Below are 14,114 nucleotides of genomic sequence, written 5' to 3'. Positions count from 1 at the left end.
TTCAGGGCTGCTGTTATTAGTTAAGAATCATAAAAAATGATCAATGGATTCAACAAAAGCTGCTTTCTAATTCTGCAGGATCAGTTAGATTTATGCTAAGAAAAGTAAGCTTTTTAGCTTAAGTGTATTTCAGTCAGCACCACTTTGTAAAGAGACACACAGCAAAGCATAGGAGCAGCAAAGCATAGCCAGGCAAGAGCAGTTTAAATATGGTAGCATTAGTGCAATAGGCTCTATGCATGCATCACTTCTGCAATAGTCCACTCACAAACTTCCAGTTGGGAGATTGAATGTAGAAGAGAACGGTGTATGATGGCAGACTCGTGGTGGTTTACTGCAGTTTACATGCTGTTTTCAGAAGTTAAGTGAGAACATAATTACATTTAGCTGATGATGTAAGTTGCAGCACACAGCAATGATGTCCAGAAGTGCTATCAACCTATCTTTGAAAGGTCGTTTTAGCTTGTCTGGATGCCATTATGATAAAGAGTAAACACAAACGACAATCATCAAAAACAAAAAAAACCCCCTGAAAAATGCAATATAGGATGGTTTACGATGTCAGTAGGTTTCATTTTGGCGTAGCATGCATCATTGGGCGGAAGTCGTCAGGCCACCTAATTTTTCCCCGGAAATACATCACACTCTGCCGTGGATAAGGCCCATCAGCCAACAGCATGCCCAGAGCAGTCAGCTGGCTGTCAGTTGATGAGAGCTTGCGCAAGTTTTTCTCTCTAAACTTGTCTTCAACACCAAGTCAAGATTACTTGGGTGATACAGTTTTGTGGAGTTGGACTTCAATGTTCTTCATTGATACGCTATCCCTGCATTTAAGTCAGTTAACCAAAATAAAATGGGTAGAGAAGAAAAAGAGTCTTAATTTTTGTGTCTACTCACCATCAGACCACCTCATGGCGTCATCCAGGTGTGGGGGCAGCCCTTTCCAAAGTGTGCTGTCTTTAGGATAACCCAGGTCCATTCGCCTCAGGTGGTCATCATAGCGCCAGTAGTTGTTGTCCTTGAAGAAGTAAGTTTTGTCATTGTGTAGCCAAACAAAGGCTGCATCCACTCCGTCAGAGGGGAGGCCGAAGTCACTGATTGGACGAGGGTAGCCCTCCTCAACGTTATTGTCTTTGAAAACCCAGTACCTCAGCCCTAAATTTAAATTTGAAGAGACAATTTTTGTTCATAGCTTACCCACACATTACATCCAGAAATATTTAAAAAATGTGACGAAAAAAAGAAAAATATGTGTCAATGGTCACGTAAATTTTTGTAAATCCAAAATAGATGTAAAAAGAAATGGAAAGTCAGAAAGCATTATCTACCTTTGAAGAAAACTATTTTGTGGTCCCCAGGCCTCTCGTATACAGCGTCCACACTGTCCAGATTGGGCGGAAGACCCCTCCAAAAGCGATGGATCTGAGCTGGACGTAGAGAAACCAGGTGTCTCTCTCTGGTGAGCCTCCAAAAGTATTTTCCTATGATGTATAGGAAAAAGATCAGAAAGAAAAGATCAACATCAAGTCATTGAAAAAGTGCCTATTTAGAGTCCCAAGTATTTTGCAAAAATATGACAGTGTTCTTCCCTTGAATCTTGCATTTTGATACCTTTATCTATCTGTGAAAAAGCCTGTTGGAAAATAAGATTTTTTGCAAAGGATTTCACGTGTTACAAATTAACAAGATGTACATTTTTTTAGGTGCTAGTACATCCTTCAATACGCTTTGTTTAACATTATAGCCTCAGTGGTTGAAAAACTGAAAAGACCGAGCTCAGCAGAAAGGAAGTATAGAGCCGTGTGGGCCCTTTGGGATCACTTTGTGTACACCGCTGAATATGTGACAATGTGTGAGTCCGTGATACCAGCCCTGGGAGCCACACAGCTTGACTTTCTATTGATCACTGGAGCCACCACTCGCCCAGCCCTTGTCTCCTACTCTTTGCCTTTATCTCCTTCCCATTCACCACTTTTTCGCTCTCTTCTGTCTCACTGTCACTCTCTATCTGTCCGTCTGTCCATCTGTCTCTCTTGTTTACTTTCTCCTCTTAGGCTTGAATACCTTTGAAAAAGAAGGCCTCCCCTCTTATTTGAGCCACTGCATCAAAGTGACTGGTGCATCTGTCGGGGGCATCTCGCGCCAGCCTGAGAGAGGGAAGAAGGAGGATAGAGAAAAGAAAAGTTAAGGAAGAGGAAAGAGGAAATGATGAAAGTTTTCTGTTAAAACACATTTAAGTAAATATAATGAGCAGTCACTGGTACCAACATAAAAAACTCACAAAATAAGACCTAAAGCAGTTGAATTCATTTACATAGAAAAATAAAAACCATCTTTGTGATAATTGCAGCCACCTACAGAGAGAGTCCAAATGTGTGCATGTATGTGTATGTGCTTCTTTCAATTAAATAGGCTAAACATTAGTTGGAATGCTACCCCGCTGACACGATGAGGTCCCCTACTGCATATCTCCTCAGGGCTAAGTGATTTAAAGCATTGACGTGGTCCGCCTGCCAATGATGAAGCCATTAGCACCACAGATATGCCACTGTGAGTGGGAGGCCACCACCCTGGGTTTTATCAACAAAGATCTCCATTCAGAGATCCATTAACACGACACCTCAGCCCAGTGGTCAGCATTTGGGACCCCTGTCAAGCTCATTCCACTTTTTCCACGCATCACGACCAGTCGGAGGTGGTGAAAAATGACTAATGAGGACCATTAAAGAGAAATACTTATGAGGTAAAGGAGGATTTAAATGACTGTTCAGCTAGAGCTCTGTGTTTGCTGGTGTGGGTGGAGGTCAGCTAGCACCCCTCTCTTGATTGCATTAATTCAGAAGACCATTAGAGTACATTTAATCTATGTTCAAGTAAGCAGACTGGGATAATATGTTGTGACAGTTAACAGTATTCTCCTGGAGTATTTACAGTGCCTATAAAAAGTATTAACCCCTTCAGATGTTGATTTTTTAAATCAATAATAGTCAGTATAATTTGGCTTTTTTTTTTTTTTTTACAACTAATCTGACTTATTTAATTTTGACTAATCAGTTATAATTTGTGTTTCAATCTGACATGAAATTATCTATTAAGAGGTGTTACTATTTTCATATGTAAACAAAGTTGAAAAAAAAAAAAAAAGAAGTCCTATACAGCATATTGATGCATTTTTGTTGCCCTGCTTATCAACATTTTCAAAATGCTCTTATGCATGCCAAAATGAGTCTGAGGAATAAAAAGATAACACTAATAAGTTATTTCTTGTTGGGGAGGAGAGATACTGTAGTGCAGCTGTCTGGATCCCGCTGTAGGGAGTCATGTGAAATGACAGATAAAAGCCTACTAAATCCAGGTCATCACTAAAAACTAACACTGCAAATATGGTAATGTGTTTCTGCTCCTCACACACTGCAGTTATTTCCATTATACCATACCCTTTCCTACAGTATGGTGTACATTCTAGGACATCCTTAAGTCACAGAGTGTGATGTCTGGTGTCATATGTAAGAGCGTCAGGTCTCAGGAAAAAAGGTGTCTTGAAAAAAGGCATCAGGAAAAAGGAGTTAGGTCTAAGGTGTCAGGACAAAAGGCATTAGGAAAAAAGTTGTCAGGAAAAAACCGTCAGAAAAAAAGGCATCAGGTCAGGCCATTTTTCCTGATGCCTTTTATTTTGATGCTTTTTTCCTGGGACCCTAACGCCTTTATTACTGACCCCCTTTTTCATGGGTCCTTTTTTCCTGAGACCTGATGCCTTTTTTCCTGAGACCAGACGCCCTTTTTCCTGATGCTTATTTTCCTGAGACCTGACGCCCTTTTTCCTGATGCTTATTTTCCTGAGACCTGACGCCCTTTTTCCTGACGCTTTTTTTCCTGAGACCTGATGCCTTTTTTCCTGACACCTTTATTCCTGGCGCCTTTTTTTCCTGAGACCTGGTGCTTTTTCATATGACACCTGACACCTCACTCCAAGACCTGAGGATGTCCTAAAATGTACACAGTACTACAGTGTATTATTTCCTTTTAACCATGACCTAACATTTTCTCAACATTGAATACTGAACTAAACCCAGCTCCCCCAGATAATGATGTTTGTTGCAGGAAGTCTAAACCAATAAAATGTGGTCTCCCATTCTTTTTCAGTGGTCTTTTTCCATTACAAGGAGCTTCCTTGTGATGAGCACTCTGCAGAGGTGAAGAACCTTTGGCCTGTGTGTGTGTGTGATGCTTAAGCTCATTATTGTACAACTCATCCGGGCAGTGATTCCCAGGCAGGCACTTAAACCAAGGGCAGGGCTCTTCTGCAGATGACTTGCTGACTTTAGAGGTGTTCAGTATATTTAAAACAAAGAAAAAAATTATCTGATAATAGAAAAAAAATAAACACAGTGACTCATTAGCTGAAAACCAAATTCTGATAAGGGAATGAGAAAATTTGCAAGAATCAGAAAACAGTGACTACACTATAACAATTGGAACAGATGGTTAATTCAAGTTTTTGTTTCTTGTCTTTGCACCTGTGCATGCAATGGCATACTACCTCACTCTCACTCCTCCATATGAGCAAAACCATAGAAGAAGTCAAGTGTGAAGTCTCCAGTCAATGATATTTTGAGGTGTCATGTCATCTAATGGTCTTGGTGTTCTGCTCTATCAAGTCCAGAGTCAAAGCAGCCTACTACCAGGAGATCTGAGAGCAATTCACATTTCTGTCTGCAGACGAGCTTTATGGAGATGCTGATTTCATTTTCCAGTAGAACTTAGCACTGGAACAGAGCCCTAATTCCTCATAACTGGTTGGCAGACCATGGTATTACATGGCTTGACTGACCAGCCAACTGGCCTGAGCTCAACCCCGTAGAGAATCTAAAGGGTTTTTGTGAAGGGGAAAATGACAATAGAACAGATAAGATGAAGGTTGCTACTAAAGCTGGGCTTTTATAAGAAGTGCCAGCATTATATGTAGTCAACACTTCCATTAAAAATTGCTTTTGTTGTTTTGACTGTAATATTTCAGTATTCTGAGATCCTGGGTGTTTGATTGATTGATAACATGTATGTCATAATCATCAGGATAAAATCAAAAGCTTGAAATAGTCTTTTTGCAGTTTATCACCTTTTTTATTGAAATATTATTTTAAAGGGCTGCATGGAAGCACAAAGCAAACTAACAGGGCTGTGTGTTGTAATGTTGTTGTTACTACACAAAGCACTAGCGAGGAATGCCTGACTTTTGGAAAAATTTCACATTTACAAATGAGAGTGAGTAAGAGTGATACCAAAAATATGGAAGTTTGGATATGCTGCACATATACATTAATCTGTAAGCAGCAATTAGCAGCCATTTATTTGTTTGGTTAGTTTACAATTATTGAACGTAGTTATTTAACCTGTGAAAAGCTAATGGACTGGCCAGATTCTATTCCATCATCAGGCAGATCCATCATGCAAAGCTTTAAGCTGAACCACTTGTTCCTGGTCATCAGACTAATCAGTGTCATTTCAGAAGAATGAAGGGCATGGTTTAGATTTACAGCAAGATTGTAAAAATGGTGAACTGTGAGGACATTAGCTTGGATGCACTGTAGCTATAGCAGCTAAAGCAGCAGTTTTAGCATAACCAGAAGACATTTCTTTATTGAAAGAGGAGCAAATCACCTCAATGAAAGCTATTCTTAGTGGAAAAGATGGTTTCATCCCTCTGACCTGATTTAGAAGAGCTGGCTTTGTGGATAGTGATAAGGGTTGCCTGTCTCGTATTGTTTACTACCTACTATGTAAAATGTTATGCTGCTCAGATTGGTCCACAATTAATCATCCAGTTATCCTCTTATCCATCCTATGGTTCTGCTCTTCCAAAACACCAACTATGGGCTGGTTCCCAGATTAATGTGATGTATATTTCATGCAGTGGATATGTAAAACAGTCTTGCATGTGGGGTTAAATGTTATTTTAAAGGGGGAAACATTTAAAGACTTCAATTCTAGACCTTTGGCTGTGGTGGAAGCTGCAGGCTTGGTAGAAAATAATAAAACAAACAATAACAAAAAATAGTAGGAAGACCTGTCCTGAGGGCTCCACACTGCAGCGTTTAGTGGGTCTTTTTACTTTTGACTGTCTTTTTGTGTTGATCCAGAGGGGGCATTTATCACAGCCTTTGCTCAGCTCTCTTTACCAAAGCTGTGGACAGAATGCTGGCCAGAGGGTGCTTAGAGAAGAATGAACCATGGGTGTGTGTTTCAGAGGGCCAGGAAAGAAAAGGTCCTAGAGAGGATGTAGTACTTTGCTGAAAAGATAAAAGTAAATCTATATTCTGAAAGAAAGAGAAAAGTTTGGTTCTTTCTCTTGCTCTGAAAAGAAACCAGAATTTTTACTTACAAGAGAGTTGATCTGTTTTCAGGAAGGTCCAACAGTACAGGAGGTTCAGCTGTTTGGGAGGGGATGCCAGGTCGATTTGTGTGAGACACGGAGTCCCTGACACCTGAGAAGAGAGTGGGATTAAAGATATAAACACACAAAGAAAGAGAGGCAATAACATGAGAAATGATCTTTTTGAGGACAAGATAAAGATATTTTTCAGTATCAATTTTGGTATATTAGAATCTTTTTTGAGAGAATAGGAGGGTGGAAATGTACTGAAGGGGGGATTTTCCTTGTTATCTGGGGCATGACATGGCCACACAGCAAAAACTGGAGTGTTGAAATCTCACAATTAAACATTTCAGTGTTGATTTAAACTCCCAGAGTGTTGGGCCCACTGTTGTTTAGGTTCTATCTGACAACTTTGGGTCAATTTTTGCGTTCTTTTGGGATTTCTTTTCATTGTTATGCAGAGGATACAGTTATACTTGCCAGTTTTCCTTCATAGTGAACTGATTAAAATGAGCTTGAGGTTCTTGCTGCTGTTATGAGCTGGACATCAACATATTAGATCACTTTTATTCTTCCAGGATGCTGAGGTCCTTATTCACGCTTTTGTTTCTTCAACTATTGTAATGTCCCTCAGTCAGGTTTACCAAAAAAGAGTGAGTATAGTGTATATGAGCACATTACTCCAGTGCTGGCCTCTCTTAATTGGCTTCCCATTCAGTTTAGAGCAGACTTATAGTTGCTGCTTCTGACTGGTGTTACACAATCCCACTTGTCCAGTTTGGTGAACCTGTGTAAACCTATATGCTCTTTGTGTTCTCAGGAGACCGGGCTTCCATTGATGCATTTAAAGTAAAGCTGAAGTCCCACTTCTTTACTGTTGCATCAGAGTCCTGAGTTGTTTGTCTGTTTCTCTGATGTCCTTCTTATGGTTTTGATTGGATTTATAGGTTTGCAGATTTTCAAGTGTTTTTATCCTCAATATTTTTTAAAAATTGTTTTAATTTCTATGCACAGCATGGAATAAGTGTTGATTTTAACACTATGGAGTCAAATTAACACTGATGATTTTACTGTGCAGTGATGGGAGCTTCAGTAGCCATAGCCTCTAAACAAGAGAGGCATGATTAAACATGAAGCCAAATTGGCACACCAATAAAAGATCAAGTTGCCTTTAATATAATCACCAATCAAAAACAAGCTAGCAGATACAGCTTTTGGATGGATTGATTTCTTCTGTCTAGAATTATTGTGTATCACATTATAATATGTGGCATAAACTTCTTAGTTTTGTTCAAATCTACTCTGATAATGTGTTTAATTTAGCCTTTCCTACACAGCTCAGGCCCTCGCTGATCTTTCCTGCTCTCCATTCTCATCTCCGTGATCATTAGTCTCTCTCCCACTGTGCTCCTCTCCATATCAGGCAGTAGTGTGATAAGGTCATATGCTATAAAGAGGTCCAATTAACTGGCTCCATGTTTTCATTAATCAATAGCCTTTCTCTACAGACCTCATCAATTGTTTTCTCCCCTTCTGTCCCATACAAATACACAGAGATATTCCCTCGTACCGTAGAGCTGCCAGACGCGGACCTTATCCTCATAGGGTAGGTCATACTTCAGAGGATCTCCCACCGGACCCTGGTAGTACGGTCTCATGATGGACTCCATGGCGGAGGTGTGGACCAGGCCAATGGCATGACCAAACTCATGGACCGCAACTGCAAACAGATCCATCCCATGAGAGTCTAAAGAAGACAGAAAGAGAAAAAATTAACATCATTATTACTGATTCACTTGTAATCATGGGTTGATTATCAATATAAGAAACTCAAAAGTAATCATGACTAAGTGAGTGTGCAGTCTTTTATTAGTATTTTCTATAATCCCCTCCACCTCATCAGTTTTAGCTTTAATTGAGATACTCCATGTAAGCATCTGGTAAATGTTCATGTGATGCATTTCTATTTGCAACCATAAATATTAAAGGAAGCCTTTGTCTTGCACACTATTTCAGTTGTTCATTTTTCATAATATCATGCATTCACTTCATAATAGACATTCAATCATAATTTCCTTAAGTCATCAGTTCTTCTAATCACTGGGTAACATCTGTTTGTTGACACCCTCATTGTTAGCCTACAAGAGAAGTTAGCTTTATCTAAAAAGCACATTTCATACAAAGAGACAATCAAGATGCTTTATAATGCAGTTAGATAAAAGGCAAGACACATGGCACAGATCTAGATTAAAGAGAAGGAGTTAAAGGTTAACAAAGAATAATTTGTTACAAAGCAAATACCATTGTTAAAAAGAAATGAAAAATGACATTGAAAACACATTTGTGTACATTAGTGTACAATAGACATTGTGTAAACATTTAAAAAAAAACTAAACATGTGCCTAAATAAGAGTGAAAAGCTCCCTCCCCCACCTTATGACCTTATTCTGATGCTTTTACTCCACTGATTAGTTTCATGACCCATGCCACAAGCTAAACAGCACTGTCATCTACAACAGACCAAGGCTTCACACAATGTGAGCTCCATGCATCACTATCTATTTAATTCTACTATGTGCCACAGGTGTGACTCACACCGTGTGAGTCACATGACTTGGACTCAAGTCAGACTTGAGTTACAAATTTAATGACTTTGAAGATGAAGGACCTGACGTGGACTGTAAACACCAGTGACTCATGACTTTATTTGGACTTCAGCCTGTTGACTTGAAAAAAAATATAATAAATTTAAGAGCTCAATTCTTTCAGCCTTTGAAGGTGCATGAGGAGCTGTTAGTTAAAGCTAGTATTTGTTGTGATGCAGTATTTAGGATAATGTTACCCTTACAGCTAGCTTGAGTGACCGAAAATGCTCACAGGCTACATGAGTGAGACTGAAAACCAAGACATGGGGAAAAGAGGAAGGTTAAAAGAAATGCAGGGAACATTTTCATTTGATAGAGAGTGCAAATGATCTGTTAATGACAGGACATTCTTAGTTTAGGACTATGGACTTAAAAGTGGACTTGCCTGTCTTTATTTCAGACTTGATTCTGGGCAAAGCTGTCATTCTTTAGGACTTGGTACAGGACTAAACTCTCTTTTCTTGGGACTTTAATTTGGACTTAATTGTCTATCCTTTGGGCTTGACACAGGACAAAACTGTTTATCCTTCAGACTTGACTCAGGACTCAATATTCTTTACTTGGGATTTACTTCTGGGCTAAGCTGCCTTGGGACTAGACTCAGGACTTACCTGTCTTCCTATAGACTCTGGGCTTACCTGTCTTTACTTGGCATTTGACTCAGGACTCGCTTGTCTTGATATGGGACTTAACCGGGGAGTTGTGCAGTAAGAACCCATGTGTCAATGGAGTTAAGGAGTTAAAACCTTCCTATACCAGTGTTTTGTCAAGTTAGGCCCACAACACACCAGAAGAGCTTGACGGTTTGCTCTGGTAACTCAGAGTCATTGCTCTTCATAAAAGAAAGATGGCACGATTAGGCACCTTTATTTTGTGTCATGCCTGAGTTCAGTTAATCCCCCTCCCCTCTCCCCTACTGGACTGCTTTGACATTTGTAACATTGTTCTGTGCCAGAGCACACTTGCATGTACTCTTTCAGATACAGTGCTATGTGCGTAGTTGTCTTGCAAATTGGCAATTTTTGAGCAACCGCCAACAACCTCCTTCCTACTTCCTTATTAACCAGGCTACTCAGAGGATAGAATTGGTCCATGCTCTGCCTTTGGGGCACAGTTGTGTTTACATCTCCTACATACCCTGCTCAAATTTAATGAATCATGCCTGAGACAACCTTTTTTTAAAGGACTTAAGCCACACAGATGTTTTCAAATATGGATGGGATGATATATCAACACTTCTGTGGAACAGACTGAACATTTGAGTACTTAATTATCAATACTTTATTAGTAGTTTACCCTGAAGAGATTTTCCAATGCTCCAGTGACTCACCAATTTACTACTTCATAAAATGTCAAGGTGGTCCTTATGACATGATATACAGTATATTCTTCAGCATCATCCTTTAGTTTTCCAGATACTGTGATGGTTGTTTATCAGTATATCAGAAATGCCATCAATCACTGTATCACATTGTCATCATGGGACACTGATCATGGATCACATTGGATCTTACCTTGTGAATCACATATGCCTTTTCATTGCCCACAGGCCAGCCAAGCCATCATTATTTGTGAGGCCTTTAATCTCTCCATCCCCTTCCTGTCCTCACAGTATCATTAGCTTCAATATCTAATCTACCTGAGACGACATCAATAGGAAACAACTCCAGCGTAAGTGTCTGGACTCTACGGAAGAATTTATCTGACTGCCGCTCAGAGCAGATATCCTTCAATCTCCATATCTCCCTGTAGAGCTATGGGCCCTAAGACTTTCTGACAACAATTCATTACCACATCATCTCTGTATGATAAATATTCCTTTACTTCATTTACTCATCTCTCCTGATTGCACTGGAAAAACACACCATCCAATTTTGAAAATTGCATTTTGCCTCCCTCATTTACGTGAGCAATCAGTTCAATCAAAGGAGCAGCTACAGGATGCTGCACACACAGCAGATTTTTCTGTCGCATGATTTTAAATTCAGTGTCAGAATCTTACGACACCACTCCTCTTTGGTCCCTCTAAATGTTGAAAAAAAATCTTTATTCTCGATTAAGAGGTAAAACAGAGATGAAGGATTCATCTGTAATATCAGTTTTACCTTGCTGCATAACAATAGTGACTTTTGTAAAGCTGACACAATCCCTGTTTTCCTGTTTATCCCTTTTTGGAGTGGACTCTATAGGTTGCAAGTTAAGAGGTGTGAAAGGCAGCTCTGGTGGCTGTAAGTACTGCTAGGCATGTGCGGTAGTGAGATAACTATGGTAATACTGCCTCAGCCTCTGGGCTGCCAGTCAAAATCTGAGTGCGGAAAGACACCTAAAACAGGCTGCAGGCTATTAAAGTACATGTCCCTGGATGTTCCACTAAAAAGAAAAAAAGGGCAAAGGCTCCAAAAAGTCATTGTCTGGCTCTGCTAAGCAAGACAAAAACACAGAGGTTTTGGAGATTTAGATTCACAGGAATGTGAGTGGTAGGGTGGGGGGGCTAAGCGGGCTTAGAGTTCCTTGGTGGCTGGGCTGAAGCCTGCCTTCTGTTGGCCTCTATGTAGGAACATCTCAGAGCTGTGTTCTGTCGAAAGACAAAAGGACAATTGGAGATATGCACTTGTGCTCACAACACCTGGGATTCTCAGATGCCCAAAGCCAGCTCTAATCTGCTGGAGCACACAGTGCAGAGAGGAAAGGTGGATGAAAGGAAGGATGGAGAGTAGAGAGCAGGGATTCAGAACAAAGTAGGTACCATGTCATGGTATTTACAGTCCATCTGAGGCTGACAGAGAAAAAAACCTAATGCCTGCGGACAAAGTCAGAGCTGAGAGATTTAGGTGGATGAACGAGTCATTGAGGTAGACACCCGTAGCAGAGAGAGGGAGAATGCAGTAGAGAGGGTGACAGGCATACAGAGAGAGACCAAGGAGACAAAAGAAAGATGATACTACTGCAATAATGACCCATTTAACTGTTTCTCTGGTGTCACATTGAATCTAAAAGTCTCATTACTTTGCTGCACACTAAATACAATATATTAAGAGGTGCTTCTACCTTGGAGAAAGCATGATGTATTCAGAATGCTACAATTGTGGCCTGCAGCTGTGAATGAATAGTTTAATAAGGATTGGTACCATACGGTAGGTGGAACACTATTAGCCTCAGGCTCTCTTTCTTTGATGTGAATCCTCATAGTATTGTGACCTTGCATTACCTCGCACCACGATGACTCAAGAATCGATATTTCCATCAGAATGTTTGAAGCCCAGAATGGCATTCACTATGTATAATGCAGGTAAAAGCAGTATAAAAGGGAACACTCTCACTTCATCTGCTCATAGGCATGTGGGGGAGATAGAAGAGTGGACGATGAGGATGGAGCTATTTAAAGTGCTTTTATAAAGTATTCAACACCTTGGATGTTTTTCCCCTATATTGATTTATAAATCAATCATTGTCAATATAATTTGGCTTTTTGACACCGAAATTTTACAAAAACACCTCATTAATATCAAAGTGAAAACTGATTTCTACAAAGTCATGTCAATTAAATAAAAATATGCAATGTAAGAAATGACTGACCTAATGCAACACAGGTCCAGCCAACTGGTGCTAGTAGTCTCACAATTAGTGAATTGGGGATCACCTGAGTGCAGTGAATGTGTCTCAAGTGATTGTAGCCAGTATTCCTGGCTACCATTACACCATGAAGACAAAATAACACTTCACACAACTTAGAGAAAAGGTTAGTGAAAGTATAAGTAAGGAGATGGATACAAAAAAATTCAAGGCACTGAACATCCCCCAGAGTTCAGTTAAAGCTGTAGTACGCGATTTATTTTTAGTATCATATGCCCACAAAAACAACACAACCCATCAGGGTCTTGTTATTAAAGCCATCTAACAGAATAACACACTTCTGCAACGCCTCCTCACACTGCACTCTCACTTGAGGAAAACCAGCAAGGGATAATGCTCCAGCCAATGAGGAGGCTAGTAGTCGCAGCCAATCATGGCTCAGGAACGAGGGAGCATTCCTATTGGCCGCTGTGGTAGGTGTGCTTGCGCCTCAGCTCAGTGAGAAGTTGGTACAATGGCGGAGCTACCAGCGGTGCTCGGTTCTATGTAAGATTTGTTCATGCTGAGAAGAAGTGTTTTCTAACCTGTAATTCAGCCATTGATTTCAGTGGAAAAGCGGAGCAAAATCACTCCACGCGAGCTTTGCCACCGTCAGTATTAGATTCAGCGGACGTGCACATTCGCGGGGAGGTATGTGAGAAGAGGGGCGGAGCTATGGAGCCCAGATATGGACAAGAACAGGAAGGGAGGGGGAGAAGAGTTGATTATACACGGTTGTCATTGAATGTTACATACTCGAAATTTAAATCCATCTTGAAGAAATGAAATACCTGTGTAAATCTGTCTTGATCAGGTGTTCTCATGAACTGAGTGACTGTGCAAGAAGGAGACTAGTGAGAGAGGCCACAAAGGCACCTATGACTACTCCGAAGAAGTTAGAAGCTTCAGCAGCTGAGATGGGAGAGACTCTGCATACAACAACTGTCGCCTGTGTTCTTCACCAGTCAAAGCTTTATGGGAGAGTAGCAAAGAAAAAGACACTGTTGAAGAAAACTATTTGCTATGTGACAGACTCCATGTGGGAGAATGGTACTTTTTGGCTATCAGACAAGACTCTGTTTGATGGACACTGAACACTGTGCATCACCACAAACACACCATTCCCACTGAGAAGCATGGCAGCACCATGCTGTAGGGATGCTTCTCTGTAGCCTGCCCTGGATGGCTTGTAAAGGTAGAGGGCAAAATGAATGCAACAAAAAATAGGAAAGTATTGGAGTATGTTCAGTCTGCAACAGAACTACAGCTTGATAGCAGATTTTATTTTCAGAAAGACAATGGCCCTAAGCATACAGTGAACGCTACACAGAAACACTTTAAAGACAGCATGTTGAATGTTCTGGAGTGGCCCAGACCTCAGTCCAATAGAGAATTTTTGGCTTTTTTAAAAATTTCTGTATCTCCCAAACCTGGTCTTATAAACATGAAAAGTAAAATGAATTCTGCAAAAATCAATTTTTGTG

General features: G+C 40.3%; 1 protein-coding gene across 1 annotated transcript in view; it reads right to left on the bottom strand.

The window, feature by feature from the left end:
• The window catches only part of LOC121525514 (matrix metalloproteinase-17-like), a 155,374-nt gene that overhangs the window by 13,400 nt on the left and 127,860 nt on the right, over positions 1 to 14,114 (bottom strand). The window contains exons 5-9 of the mRNA XM_041811549.1: positions 7,944 to 8,120; positions 6,380 to 6,482; positions 2,065 to 2,147; positions 1,329 to 1,481; positions 898 to 1,155 (exon numbers count right to left, since the gene is read on the bottom strand). Coding sequence (XP_041667483.1) covers positions 898 to 1,155; positions 1,329 to 1,481; positions 2,065 to 2,147; positions 6,380 to 6,482; positions 7,944 to 8,120 — 774 coding nt within the window. The remainder of the gene's footprint in view (positions 1 to 897; positions 1,156 to 1,328; positions 1,482 to 2,064; positions 2,148 to 6,379; positions 6,483 to 7,943; positions 8,121 to 14,114) is intronic.

Source organism: Cheilinus undulatus, linkage group 17 (genome assembly GCF_018320785.1).
Source record: "Cheilinus undulatus linkage group 17, ASM1832078v1, whole genome shotgun sequence".
NCBI lineage: Eukaryota > Metazoa > Chordata > Actinopteri > Labriformes > Labridae > Cheilinus > Cheilinus undulatus.
This window is presented reverse-complemented; position numbering and strand designations above follow the sequence as displayed.